Consider the following 15,759-nt stretch of genomic DNA (forward strand, 5'->3'; position numbering starts at 1 on the left):
AAAATAAGGACCCATACTTCTTCTGGAAATGTAATTAAAACATTATGTCCATCAAGAAACTAGCAGAACAAAGCAATATTATCCTAATGCTCAAGAATGTGACATTGTATCAGGGCCAACATTACATGAAAATATCATGAGGAAGAATATATCAAAATGTTAGTTCTTAGTTAAATATTTCATACTTCAGGAAGCTCCTTGATTAGACTTTCCATGTCAGGGAGGGGTTGTTTTCAAAGTGATCCAACACTAACATTGTTAATGCAAAGTCATCATCACATTGTATTTATGAAGAGTTCAGATCTGTACAGCCAAGTACACTTCAAAATTCAGACCAAGATCATTCTTGCATGCCTTATTAATTGATCATCTTCCAATATATTTGGTTAGTGAATGAGAAAGACTGTATGTATGTATGTAATTTTATAATAATAAATTGGCAAAACAACTTTTTTGTTATTGTTTTTGCTATAACATTACTTTGAAGACTATTCTGGCTCCTTACTTTGTACTTTCACTGTTAATATATTTACTTAATGTTCGGCTATATTTAGCAGACACTGAAAAATCACTTAAGCAGAAATAGAAGCTGGTCCCTATTACTGCTTCAGAATCAAAAGTAGAATGAGTTATCAAACAAGTATTAAATTAGGAAGAGAAGTCACTTGAATTCCACGGGATCTGTTTGAGGGATTGACTGTTCTTCTACAACATTTGTACAATGTTTAAAGATGTGTAGGGCTTTGTGTGCATGTGCGTGTGTGGATTTCTTATCAATATGATCTTAAAAGACCACTGGATTATGATTATTCAGAGGTAATGCTCTTACCCTTTTCATTTTGTGTTTTTATCACCACCAAGGTTTGCAGATGGTTATTAGCAACTGAATGAAAAGCTTGCTCAGATTTTTTAAAAAATACCTTCTGCACATTTAAGGAGCCCTGGGGACAGAACAGTTACATGCTCAGCTACTATCCGAGAAGTTGGTGGTTTGAACCCACCTAGTGGCTCCATGATGACCCCAGGTAGCTTAATAAACTTCAAGCTGGGCTGCTAACCACAAGGTCAGCAGTTTGAATCCACCTGTTGCTCCACAGAAGAAAGATGAAGCTTACTGTTCCTATTAAGATTTACAGCCTTGGAAACCCTATGCAGGATCGCTATGAGTCAGAACCAATTCAATAGCACATAATCACTTCCAACAAGTGTCTCCAGGGGAGAAACACCTGTCAATCTGTTTCTGTACAGATGATGTTTTTAAGTGCCATTCTGAGAAGTGTTTTGTGGGTTTGAATGGCCGACCTAACGCTTAGCAGTCCAGTGTTTATCCTACAGTTTCCTACCTGGACTGCCCTAGGAAACCCTATGGGATATCTATAAATCTACACTCAATTCACACAAAAAAAGTAAAAACAAAACCTAAACCAAATCTATGGTGTAGTTCTACTTTGTCACATGGGATTGATATGAATAAAAATTGACTTGACAACAGCTAACAACAATAACAAGTACATTTAAATACCTCCTTAAAATGCTTGGTGATTACATTGCTCCAAGTTGTTTCGCTTACCATTTCTCTGCCTTGTGTGTGTTGTTGTTGTTGTTGTTGTTTTTAAGGCAAAAAAAACCTCTGGCAGGTAAGGCTTATACTATACTAGAATTGAAACTTTTCTAGTGTTCAACAATACTATAATGAGATCTTGAACTCTAACTAGTAAAGGTTAAAGGATGGAAAAATGTTAACGTTTCTAAGTTATACTGATGAAGCTACATTAGAGTTTGAGCAGCGGTCCAACATAAACAGGACAGGAAGGGAGTAACACAGAAGCTCTCAGGCCTTCATCAAAAATCTGGCATCTGATGGAGGTGTTAACATGTTGAGTACACATACCTTGAAATAGTCATTTGATTGTATTCTGGCCGGCTGACATTGCAAGTATGTACTAGACAGTAAAAGCCCTATTAGTCCTTCTAAAGGTCTCATTTTCTCCATGATTTTGTAAAGTCCTATGCTAATCAAATGAGAATACAGGAGAAATGAGGAAAGAGTTGAAGGTTTCCCAATTAAGTAATATGGACAAACTTTTCTAATTAAATATCACATGTACCTCTTAATTAGTTCTTCATATTCATTTAGCTTATAAGATAAAAGATGTCAGTTGAAAAGCATTGTAAAGTGGGGAAACTCCAGAATTGGTGGAGTTTGAGAACAGAAGGTCTATCATTTATATATACAGTGAAAATGCTGTTAGAAGTGAGCATGGTGAGATTTATGCTTGCTTATTTAGAAACGGTACGAGTAAAGACCAATTACCAGAAAAAGATATCATATTTGGTAAAACAGAAGACCAATGAAAATTAAGGGGAAATAACAGAAAGACAGAAAGATTTTTACTTGTATTTTCTTGATTATGCAAAGTCTTTTGACTATGTGGATTATGAAAGGCTATAGATAACATTGTGAAGAACAGGTATTCCAGAACATTTAATTGTGCTCATGAGGAACATGTACATATACCAAGAGGCATTCACTCAAACAGAACATGGAGATACTGAATGGCTTAAAATCAGGAAAGGTTTGGGCCAAGGCTGTATTTTTTCATCATGCTAATTAAATTGGTACACTGAGCAAATGATCCAAGAAACTGGATTATATGAAGAAGAATGTGCCATCAAGATTGGAGGAAGACTTTTTAACAACCTGTAATATGCAGACGAAACAACCTTGTTTGTTGAAAGCTAAGAGGACTTAAAATGCTTACTGATGAAGATCAAAGACCACAGCCTTTAGTATGGATTGCACTTCAGTGTAAAGAAAACAAAAATCCTCACAATGGGACTAATACGTAGCATCATGATAAATGGAGAAAAGATTGAAGCTATCAAAGACTTCATTTTTCTTGGATCAACTATCAACACTTATAAAAGCAGCAGTCCAAAAATCAATGGATTTATTGCATTTGGCAAATCTATTGCAAAAGACCTCTTTAAAGTAAGTGTTCAAGAGCAAAAATATCAGTTTGAGAACTAAGGTGTGCCTGACCCAACCCATGGTATTTTCAATTGCCTCATATGCATGTCCTGGTGTGGCACTGTGGGTTAATGTGCTGGACTGCAAGGTTGGTTTGAACCACAAGGTCAGCAGTTCAAGCTCAGCAGCTGCTCCTCAAAAACCCTATACAGGGTCGCTGTGAGTCGGAATTGACTCCATGGTACTTAATAACAATAACAACAACATATGCATGAAAGTTGGACAGTGAATAAAGAAGATAGTAGAATTGATACATTTAAGTTATGGCATTGGAAAAGAATACTGAAAGGATCATGGACTTCCAGAAGAACAAACAAATCTGTGTTAGAAGAAGTATAGCCAGTTTGCTCCTTAGAAGCCAGGATGGAGAGACTTCATCTCTCATACTTCGGACAGGGGATGGATTGATTGACACAGTAGCAGAAACAATGGACACAAACATCATGAAGATGGCTCAGGACCGGGCAGCACTGTGCTCTGTTATACACAAGGGCCTAACTTGACAGCAACTAACAACAACTTGGTATATTTAGGTAAAAGTTAAACTAGAACAAGTAGGATTGCTATAAGAGTGGGAAATCTTTCTATGCTTGGCTTGCTCTTGCTTCCTTTATTGAAGAAAAAAAAAAAAAAACATTTCTGAGCATCTGCTATTTGTTTGCCAGAGCCTATCCACAAGGTCGGCAGTTCAAACCCACTAGCTACACCTCAGAAACCCTATATTGGGTTGCTCTGAGTCAGAACTGACTCAATGGCACATAACAACAACAACAAAAACATATTATGCTTGAGTCCTGCTATGGCACTCTAGGATAAGCAATGGACTGGTAACTGCAATGTCAACAATTCAAGTCCACAGCTGCTCTTGGAAATACTATACAGTGCCCTTGTGAGTTGAAGCTGACTTTGAAGACACACAACAACAACATATTAGGCCCCAGGTGAAACAGCCTTGGAAAAGATAGTCAAGGTCCTGCTCACAAGGAGCATACACTAGAATGTAAGCAGCACACAAACCAATGTGCAAGTAATTAAGAAACCATCAGAAATAAGTATGTGCTCTGCTCTGGTGTGGCGCTGTGGGTTAATGCGCTAGACTGCAAAGTCATTTGAACTGCAAGGTCAGTGGTTTAAGGTCATCAACTGCTCTTCAGAAACCCTATACAGGGTTGTTTTGGGTTGGAATCTACTCGGCACTTAACAACAACAACAACAATGCAATAATGAAAAGAGGATGATTTGTTGAAGAATGGCTGGGTGATGACTTTAGATTGGATGGCCAGGGAAGGTGGGGACATTAAACTGAGATCTGAAGGACAGAAGGAGGCAGACTTAGGAAGTAGAGCATTCCAGGGAGTAGAATATTCCCGGCAAGGGAACAACTTGTACTTAAATTTGTATCTAGGAATATGGCAGGGTTGGGGGTGGGCTCATACAGAACTCCTAAATGTCAAATGCCAGAACAAGTTAAGTCAATAAGAAAGAGCATGACACAGGCTTGCTATTTCCTTGTCTTTCTCTCCAGTCCATCACCTCTCACTCCCACATGTGCAGTGAAAGGACATTTCACTCATCCCTTAGAGTGGTAATTATTGTTTATTATTATGAAGCTTTCCTTTTTCAGACCAGAATTGGTCTGAGATAATAGGTAAAATGAAAGTACTTTCCTATGAATGAGTTTATATCTCTTGAGAAAAGATTTGTAGGTATACTTGGGCACTAATGGAGTGAAGGAGAAAGAAAACAAAGATATTGAAATGCTATTATTTTTAAAAGGCAGATTGAGCCTAAAACCCTTTTACCCTTTTAGTATGGAAAAGAATGATCTTGTTTTTCTTTAGGTTCTGTGAAAAGAGAAAGTAGTAAGAATGGGAACAAAGAGAGCTAAATCCACGCCTAGCTTGGCTGTTGCTAGCATGTGATTTTTTTTTTTTTTCTTTTCATTATTGTTTTCCCACTCAAAGAACATGGCCTTTTATGGCAGTGTATATATATTTGGCACCAAAGTGACAGACGAGCATAATTTTATCTGCTGTCCTGTCCTGCTTCTGGGTATAAGGATTGTCCATTGTTCCACCCTTTAGTAATCTCCTTTTTGATTTGCCATCTTCTTCCACAGATTTACATTTTATATCCTTCCCTCAAGATAAGAAAAGATTATAAAAGAGGAAGACATAAATGGGTTTGAAAAGAGCATATTGTTATTTCTCTATTGTTTGATCTAATTTAGGCAGTGAGCACAATGAAGAAGCATGCTTTTCTATAGGCTTTGCAAATAAATCTACTGAATTTGGCATTCACAAATTTCCCTTGAGAGTTTCTTTCTGGGGATTCCACTCATATCTATGCATTTAAAGAACTGTGTTTTGGTATGAATAAAGAAGAGCAGGGATTTTCTATCCTATTAACATATCAAGTCCTACATTTATTTTAGATTTTTATGTATAATTTGTAAAGAGAGGCAGCAACAGTCTTATTTGGTACACACAGAACAAGGAAAAGAAAATGACAAATAGCTAATTAGTTAGATTTATGCTTATTTCCTCTTTTTTTTTCCTTGACAAAAAGATAAGATTTAGTCAATGTGGTGCTTCTTTTCTTTGTACTATCATGGATTATGAATATGATACACTGATAGACTTAAATAACTTTCATTTATTAATTTTTTTTTCCTGTGCAGTGTTGAATGGTAATTTGCAGTCCCACCAAAAGTGGCAAGTCATCCCACAAATCCAGTGTACAGGGCGTCTAGCACTTACCGAATGGCCTAGATTTGATGTTTAGCCTTTTTAAGGAATGTCCTGGTGGTGCAATGGTTAAACACAGGGCAACTAACAGAAAAGCTGATAATTAGAACCCATCCTCGGGAAAGATATCTGACCATCTGCTTCCATAAAGATTACAGCAAAAAAAAAAAAAAAAAAAAAGAGTCCCCCAAAAACAATAAACCAACAACCCCCATGGGTCATTTTATTCTGTCACATAACATAAGATCACCAAAAGTCAAAATTTTCTTGACCGTTCCCAACAGTAACCACAACAGCCTTTACATGAAGGAAAGTGTTACTGAGAAGATGATGAAGACCAACACAAAAGGAGATGAAGGAAATGAAATTGATACCTCTAGGACACTGAGTCAGAAAACTCAGGCCTGTGACAGGTACAATCAACTCAGTTGCAGATCAGGGTCAGTTACAATATACTGGTTAGGATCCTACTGGATGGAAGCTGAACCTTGTTAGAGAAAGAAAATTGTGACATTTATGTCTTTTCCCATGATTACTATTAAAGCTATTTGAGAGAAAATGCAATGAAATTTTTTTTGGAAAATGACCTTTTTTGGGAATCTGACAGGTCAAACACCATTGTCAGGTTAATTTATCAATGGAGAAAGTATTTTAATTCCTATTTTTTTCTCTCTTCTGTTTTCTATGAGTTTGAATACAATGATGTATGAAATGCCACAAAGTTGTGAAACAGAAGTCCCTTTGTTTACAAAAAGAATAAAATCTTAGACTCATGTAGAAAAGATTAGACTATTGTTTTTTACTGCAAATCAAGAGGCAAAATGAAAGATAAAAATGCATAAGAAGAAATAAATAGATGTGTATGAGGATTTTACTTGGCTGCTAATTATTAATAATTTAGATTTTATTCTAAATTACTTTCAGATGTCATATAATAATAGTCCTCTATCAGTGGAGAAAACTTTTAAAACAATGAGCAAATTTGTAAAGAAAAGGCTAAATTAATAAAGAAAGGGACTATATACCAAACCAATAACATTGATTACCTCTAGTGTGGGTTAGGGGTAGGAAGGAGAGAGTATGAACCTCTTCTTAAATTACTTCTGTATTGTTCAAATTATCACATCAAGTATGTATTTATTTTGTACATAAAACAGAAGCCGGTATAATATTAAAAGCCATAAGAAAATCTCTTAAAATACACTTTAAAATGAAATCACATAAGAGTAAATGGCAGTATTTATCACCACTCCTATTCAACATTGTGCTGGAAGTCTCAGCCAGAGCTATAAGGCAAGAAAGGAAAATTAAAGGTATCCAAAGCAGCAAAGTAGTAAAACTCTATTTGCAGATGATATTATCCTATATATAAAATATCTCAAAGACTCAGCAAGAAATTATTAGAACTCGTTGAAAAAAAGACTCAGCAAAGTGGCAAGATACAAGATCAATACATAAAGATTGGTTGCATTCCTCTATACCTATAGAGATGCCCTTGAAAAAGAAATTAGGCAACAATACCATTTATAATAGCTACCCAAAGATGAAATACTTAGGAATAAATCTGACCAGAGAAACAAAAGACCTACAGAAAGAAACCAAAAGAGACTCACAAAAATGGAAGGATATACTATGCTCGTGGAAGCAAAAACTTAACATTGTGAAAATGACAACACCGCCCAAAGCAATCTATAGATATAACACAACCCCAATCCAGAGTCCAACATCATTCTTTAAAGAGATGGAAGATCAAAACAATAATGAAATATCAGATCACACCAGCATTAACAGCTAAATTCAAATCACAGAAAGTAACAAATTCTGGTGAGGGTGTGGTGAGACTGGGACCCTTCTTACATTGCTGATAGGACTATAAAATTTGGGAAATGGTATGGTGTGTCCTCAGAAAGTTGGAAATAGAAATACTGTGTGATCTAGCAATCCCTCTACTTGGTATATATCTGCAAGAAATAAGAGCCTGGACAGGAGTAGATATACACTCACTGATGTTCATCATAGCACACTATTCACAACAGCAAAAAGATGGAGACAGTCTAAATGGCCTTCAATGGAAGAACGATAATCAAACTTTGCTACATACATGAAATGGAATACTATGCAATGTTGATTAATAGTGATGAATCTGTGAAACACCTTATAACATGGATGTTTGATTTTGGTATATTCCATCTGGCAAGGTCCATGTGCATACTTGTCTTTTGATGCTTTCTGCATCATTCAGTATTTTATCCATAGAATCCTTCAATATCACAATTTGAGGCTTGAATTTTTTCTTCAATTCCCTCAGCTTGAGAAATGCTGAACGTGTTCTTCTCTTTTGGTTTTCTAACTCCAGATTTTTGCATTTCATTATGTTATTTGACTTTGTCTTCTCGAGCCTTTTGAAGTTTTCTCTTCAGCTCTTTTACCTCTTTATTTCTTCCACTTGCTGTAGCATCTCTACACTGGAGGGCAAGTTTCAGAGTCTCTGTTGACATCCATTTTGGTCTTTCCCTTCTTCTTTGTTGTCTTAATGACCTTTTACTTTCTTCTTGTGTGATGTTTTGATGTCATCCCACAACTCTGCTGATCTTCGTTCTTTAGTGTCTAGCGCATGAAATATGTTCTTGAGATGATCTCTAAATTCAGTTGGGATAAATTCAAGGTCATATTTTGGCTCTCATGGACTTGTAATTTATTTCAGCTTCAGCCTGAACTTACATAAACTGATCATAGTTGTGGAAAAAGTTGGTGAAAAAACTCCATATCATCAGCCAAAACAGGGTGTACCTGACCCAAGCCATGGTATTTTCAATAACTTCATACGCAAGTGAAAGTTGGACAGTGAATAAGAAGGACCATAGAAGAATTGTTGCATTTGAGTTATAGTGTTGAAGGAGAATATTAAAAGTACCATGGACTGCCAAAAGAACAAATCAATCTGTGTTGGAAGAAATACAGCTAGAATGCTCATTAGAAGCCAGGAAGGCTAGACTTCATCTCTCATACTTCAGACATATTATCAGGATGGACCAGTCACTGGAGAAGGATATCATACTTGATAAAGTGGAAGGTCAGATACAGAGAAGAGGACCCCCAATGAGATGGATTGGCCCAGTGGCAAGAGCAATGGACTCAAATGTAGCAATGATTGTGAGGTTGGAACAGGATTGGGTATTGTTTGGTTCTGTTGTACATAGCATCGTTATGAGTCAATACTGACTCAATGGCACTTAATAGCAACAATAATATATACTATACAAATATATATAAGGCATCTAAATTGGCAAAGAAAAAGTAAAACTCTCTCTATTTGCAGATGATATTATTCTATACATAAAAAATTTCAAAGACTCAGCAAGAAATATATATATCACAAATCCATAAGAGTTTGAAAACGGGTATTTGTACCTGGGTATTTACCTTTCCTGAAAACACAAGTATGAATGTGGTGGAGCATACAGAAGGTAAATTGTAATGACACTCTTCAACCTGTGCTTAACCATAACCAAACACTTCCCAGAATTGAGATATTGGGACCATGCACTCAGTGAACATCTAGTAGGTCAATGGACTTAGTGTTGTACAATAAGTACTGGACGGTTAAATGCATGGTCAGAGGTTCAAACCCAGAAGTTACTCCTTGGAAAGGCTGTACCAGGTTGTTATGAGTCAGAACTGACAGGATGGCACTTAACAACAACAGTCCATATAGACAATGTTTTATTTCCTACTGTGGTGAGTAATAACTGGGAACTTAAAGGCTAGGAAGCAGTCATCTAAGATACAACTACAAGGGGCTTCAAAAAAGATTGCAGAACAGTTTCATTATCTTTTAATTCCATTTTTTCCACAAACTTGTGATGCCCTTTCATGTTTGTCTGTCCCCGTCCAGAACAAAGAGGAGTGAAGAAATCCAATCCTCAAGGAAACAATTTGTCCAAGGGACAAACTGCATGGACCACAGGCTCCAATAACCTGACACCAGAAGAACTCAATGGTTGATTACTGCTACCAACTTCTCTGACTGAAATCACCACAGAAGTTACCAGATAGAGTGGGAGGAAAAAGTAGAGCAAAATTCAAATTCATAAAAACACTAGATTTACTAATCTGAGAGAGACTGGTGGAACCCCTGTGACTAGGTCTATAGATAGCCTTCTAATTTAGAATTGAAGTCGTTCCCAGAGATTTTCTCCCAGCCACATAAAAGACATGCCTATAAAGTGAACAATCATACCCAGGAGGAACATGCCTCTTGGAACAACCAACTATGTGAGATCAAAAGGGCAGCATTTGTCCAAAAGCAGGAAGGGGCAGGGAAACTGGGCAAACAGAAATGGGGAATCCAAAGTAGAAAAGCAGGAGAGTGCTGACACATTGTGGGGATTGTAACCAATGTCATAGAACAATATGTGCATAAATGCTGAATGGAAATGCACCTTTCTTTGTAAGCTTTCACCTAAATCACAATACAAATTTAAAAAAAAATACAAGTCACTGGCAGCAAGAGCCATTCTAGTTTATAAGATACCCAAGAACCCTAATAACAAGGTGTGGTGTGTGATCCTTGTGGGGATTCAGATTCAAACAAGCCATGTGAAAAAAGAGAAAATTGGGAGACAATTGGGGGACTTTGAATGTGAACTGAGTTTTAGATACCAAGGAATTACTGCCCACTTTGTTTAGGTGTGATAATGTAAGAAAGGTTGCATATTTTTTGGAAGATACACTGAAGTGTGTGGGATGGGATGACATGATGTCTGGGGTTTGTTTGAATATTCCTCGTGGGGGAGAATAAATGAAGCAACTGTGGTCAAATCTTGATAATGCTAAAAGCTGGGTTATGGTTACAAGCAAGTTCAGAATATGTCTCTATTATTGTGTAAGTTTTAAATTATTTAATATTGAAAACATTTAAATGGTTATCAAAATGATGTGGCAACATGAAAAGAGTTAAGTATGTAATATTAAATGGAAGAACCTACATAAAACCCCCAAACCTGTGCATAAGCTACTCATTCTGTTAATATTTACAAACTTGTTATGTCTGTCTTTTGTAGACAATCCTCCACCCAATCTTATACACTAACATCGTTGTAAAGGTTGAAGAGCTGTTGAAACTCTTGAGATAAGGGCTGTAAATGTCTGTTAACGGCTCCTAATGTTTTCTCTCTTGTGATGTATTCCCCATTTATGACAGCCATTATGGTGGATACACTTCACCTGATTAAAGGAGCACAGTCAAGTCCTAATCATTAAACATACTTGCCCTTTCTCCTACAGGATAGCAGGTCCCTTGTTTCATTAAAGGCATTGCAAATACATATTTAAAATGCAAAGATTAAAGAAATCACAAGGGCAATTAACTTTATTGGCTAGTGCTACAGGAGTATAAATCTCTTGAAAGGCAGCTATTTCCAAGCTCATTTTACCTGTGCAGTCTCTCAGTGGAGCTCAAGCATAGGTAGTAAACATCCAATTGGAATACAAAATTAAGTGCAGGATTGTAATAAATACATTTTTCATACTGCAACGTAAGATCAGCCAGAAATTGTTTTGTTTGTTTTTGCAAAATTATTTACCCATCTGTTAACTTCAGGAACTTGTTCTTTGGTTGTGCTATTTATAATAATACTCATGAAGTCACTTTGAATAAATATATTGTTGTTGTTGCTAAGTGCCATCGAGTCGGTTCCAACCCACACTGACCCTGTATAAGGTTTCCCAGGAGTGCCTGGTAAGCTTGAACCACCAACCTTGTGGTTCAAATCGGCCTTGCAGTCCAGTCCAGCACATTAAGCCATAGCACCATGCCAGGACTCCTTCTCTTTCTCTCTCTCTTTCTCTCTCTCTCTGTCTCTCTCTGTCTCTCTCTCTCTCTGTCTCTCTCTCTCTCTCTCTCTCTCTATATATATATATATATATATATATATACATTCCCACATATATACACAAGCTCAGTAGTTCAAACCCATTAGCTGTTCCTTGGAAACCCTATACAGCGTCACCATGAGTCAGAACCGACTCAATGGCACTTGACAACAACATACATATATATTTAAGGTATTCTAATTTTAACACGCCCCAAATTCTAAGTCTTCTAACAAAATAGGTGATAGTGCAGACAGGAGAGTACCAGGGAAACAAAAAATAAGTCCTATCCTCAAGAAATTCTTTTGCCCCAAATAAAAAACATCAGACATCATGGGAATATATTAGGGACTTTCCTAGATTCTGGAAAATTCATTGTCATGGAAATGTGACCTCGTCAAGTATATGTACATATATCCTGTACTACTCTTAGACATCCACTGACTGCCATCAGGACAATAATTCACGGTCTGCTACGCTGTGATAGGACCTTTTGAGTTAAGTTATTTGTGCCTCTCTCTAATGTTGTAATGGGTCCATTCATAACAACTCTCTGCTGTTTGGTGCCAATAGAAACAGCTCATGCAAGGTTTATCATGCTAAGAAAACAATGGAAATCACATGTGAAGGTGGTATTCATGGAAATACGCAGTTCCACATAATTCCAAAGCCAAGTAGGTTCTCTTGTGAAGGGGGCTGTAGTCGACAAACTTGGTATCTCTAGTTTCATTCTCCTGCCAAGGTTCTGCACATTGGATTTCCATCCCAGATTTTAGTCTACCGGCACTATTTATGCCAGATTGCCATCCTTAATTTAAAAAATATTAGTGGAAATTTACAAATAATTATGCCATACTTAATTTAAAAACCATTGGAAATGCTCTAGGCTTAAATTGGTTCCATTTACCATGACCTCTGAGGCCTGGACACCTCCTGGCTATACATGACAATGCCACACAACTCACAGATTTCCCCGCAACAATAATTGGTTATAGCTATTAGCAAAGGGCTAATTTAACTAAGCTTCTCATTTGGCTTCTTTATGTTTAGATATCTTATATTTTTGAAGACCCCCACTGGCAGCAAGATCACACCAGCCAACAACAACGTGCCTACAGTAAGGACGACTTGGTACATTAGTGGAGTCCAGGCAAAATATCTTTGACCAGAGAGGAAATTGAGCAGGGGTACGGAAAGTATTATAAAACCATGCAAAACTACTCACAGTTTTGGTTTGGCAAGCAGAGGTGGTGGCTCCTTCGTGGGTGAAAGTAGGACAGCTGGTGTTGGAAGAGATTTATTACTGCTAGCTTTGCCATTAATCAGTCCATTTACTCCATGGCTGGGATGGACTCCATTAGTTTCCCTCTCAGCAGAATTGAATTGCATTTGAAGGGCTGCCATGCTACGTCCTAACTCAGGGCTGTTCACCTGCTGGATGTCAGATGGTTTCTTTGAAGCCAGCTCAAAGGAACTCGTCTCCAAGATTGGAGGGGGAGGTGGGAAGTGCTGGAAGTGATCATTGTTGGATTCTCCCATTGAATCATAGCTACAATTTTCAGTATTGGCTAAGGAAGGGAAAAGAAAGCAAAAAATAATAAGATGCTACTAGTTCAACAAGTTATTTTCACACTGCAATAGATCTTCTGAAAATCCCTTGTGCCTTGTTAAGTTGCTAAAGAAGAAGTGGCTTTACTCTTTTCATTTGATGTAGAAGCAAAGCCAGCTGGAGGGTTTAGTTTTTCCAAACTTGTTTTGAGTGATTGCTACCTGTTTCATTTCCTGACTGGGCACACATATGGGGAAACCAGCCTCTGATTCATTGACAAATTTCAGACAAGAGCTAAAGATAGAACCTACTGCTATTGAGTCGATTCTGGTTCACAGACACCATAAACAGGGTTTCCAAGAGTGTAAATCTTTATGGGAGCAGACAGTCTCAGCTTTTCCCCATGGAGTAGCTGCTGGGCTTGAACTGGTGACTTTGTTATTCCCAGTCCAGTGCTTATGGAGCACCAGCCAGGCTCCATAAAAGATATTGTTGTTAAGTTCTGTCCAGTGGGCTCCTACTCAGAGTGACCCTATGTAGGGTTTCTGAGGAGTGACCGGTGGGTTTGACAGCTGACCTTGTAGTTAGTGCTACACTAGAATTCCCATAAAAGACAGAACTTGGCAAAAAGCAAAAACAAAAACACCCCACTACAACACAGACAGTACCAATCAATAATGTTTTGTTTACTCATATTTTAGCCCATGAATCCAAATGAATTTTCTATGGCTGAGCTTCAAAGAGTTATGGGAAAATGGAATTAAAAGAAAATAAAATTTTTCCACTAACTTTTTTATGCCCCCTCATATTCTACCTGTGCCTTATTTATTGATTTTGGTTCATGCTATAAAGGTTTAATTGATCAGGTGGTGGTGGTGGTGCTGCGCCATGGAGTCGGTTCAGATTCACAGTGACCCTGAAAAAGGTTTCTGAGGCTGTAAATCTTTACAGGAGCTGAAAGCCTTATCTTTCTCCTGTGGAACTGTTGACCTTGAGGTTAGCAGCCCAACTTGTAATCACTCTTGCTACCACAGCTCCTTAATTTATCAGTTTGTAGTGTTGTTAAGTGTTGTTAAGAGTTGGTTCTGACCCATACAACCCTGAGTGGGATTTCTGAGGAGCAGCTGGTGAACTTGAACCGCCAACCTCGCTGTTCAAAGTGACTTTGCAGTCCATCTCATTTGCAGTGCTACACAAGGACTTCAATTTATCAGGTAGTGGGTATGTATTCTATTTTAAAGCCAATGGAAGTAAATCTCTGAATCTAAGTGGAAAGTCTCATAATGTTGTAGAAACCTTTTTACCCATGCCAGATGATTGCCACCACTGTAACTCAGTACAAAAAAGTTTTTTACTAGTTACCCTCCCTAGACTGAAGTAATCTTGAGATCATGTCTTTTTTGTACTCCTCATCTTGCCCAGGGCCCAGTAGAGGTCCTGGCGCACATGCAAAAATGTTTATTGAGAAAATGAATAGCTCCAAAATATTTATTATGTTTGGCCAGTAGCCGAGTTAGCCCAGATGAGATGGAAGAAATAAAAAATAATGCACACCAGTTTTTACACGCAGATCCCTAAAGTCCAGGATTTGGGTCATAGTGCTTGAGCAGTGCACAATTATCATGGCCATTTAATGGGGCAATCCTCAAGTCAACTCAAAATCACAATGCTGGAACCTTCCCCACTTTGTAGCTCCAATCATGACACAGGGATTCCCTTTGAACACGGAAAACACTCAGTGCTATCAACTATTCCTCTATGAAGGTGAATTACACATTTCTTTTTCATGTGGGAAGGAAATATATTTACAATCCACTTAAAACTTCCTAAACCAGTTTTGCTTGTGCCTCTGCTGCCACCTAGCACCAAGTTCTCTAAAGATTCTTCTAAAGGTTTCTAAGGGCAATTTGACCATGCTCTTCCCAACCCACCTCATAAAACCAACGCCACATTTACTGATAACCTGCTATGTGTACTATGTGTCATACTGGGTCACAGAGATAATTAAAAAATCACTGTAATATGAATAGCAAGAGATAACACCATTAAAATAAAGTAATAGTGGTGGCGGTGGTGGTTGTGTGCTGCCAAATTGGTACAGTCTCATAGAGACCCTGTAGAGGGTTTCTGAGGCTGTAAATCCTTACAGGAGCAGAAAGCCTCATCTCTCTCCCTTGGAACAGCTGGTGGATTTGAACTGCTGACCTTGTGGTTAGCAGCCCAATTTGTAATCCACTACCAGGGCTCTTTAAAATAATAGTAGAAAATAGTTAATTTCAGTTAAAAAAAAATATTGGCAAATGCAATCACTGTTTTAGGTTGCTTTCCTTAGTGGTAAATTTCTGAGCTTAAAAAACATTTGTGTGTTTTTGAATACTGTATTTAATAATATGGTATATTACTTAATTTTTTCATATGAGAATTATATTTACTTATCAATAAGACATGATTTCTAAGCTCTTTATTGCTTCTCTAAAGTACATCTGATTAATTTTATATTACTTTTTCAGATGTTGTAATATGGGTCAAACAGTGATTTATTTATACAACCATTTCCG

At 37.4% G+C, this 15,759-nt stretch overlaps 1 protein-coding gene across 1 annotated transcript in view; it reads right to left on the minus strand.

The window, feature by feature from the left end:
• Positions 1–15,759, minus strand: part of PALLD (palladin, cytoskeletal associated protein) — a 646,823-nt gene that overhangs the window by 290,036 nt on the left and 341,028 nt on the right. The window contains exon 9 of the mRNA XM_006864536.1: positions 12,878–13,220. Within this exon, the coding sequence (XP_006864598.1) occupies positions 12,878–13,220 (343 nt within the window). The remainder of the gene's footprint in view (positions 1–12,877; positions 13,221–15,759) is intronic.

This window comes from Chrysochloris asiatica, unplaced genomic scaffold, assembly GCF_000296735.1.
Source record: "Chrysochloris asiatica unplaced genomic scaffold, ChrAsi1.0 scaffold00066, whole genome shotgun sequence".
Taxonomy (NCBI): domain Eukaryota; kingdom Metazoa; phylum Chordata; class Mammalia; order Afrosoricida; family Chrysochloridae; genus Chrysochloris; species Chrysochloris asiatica.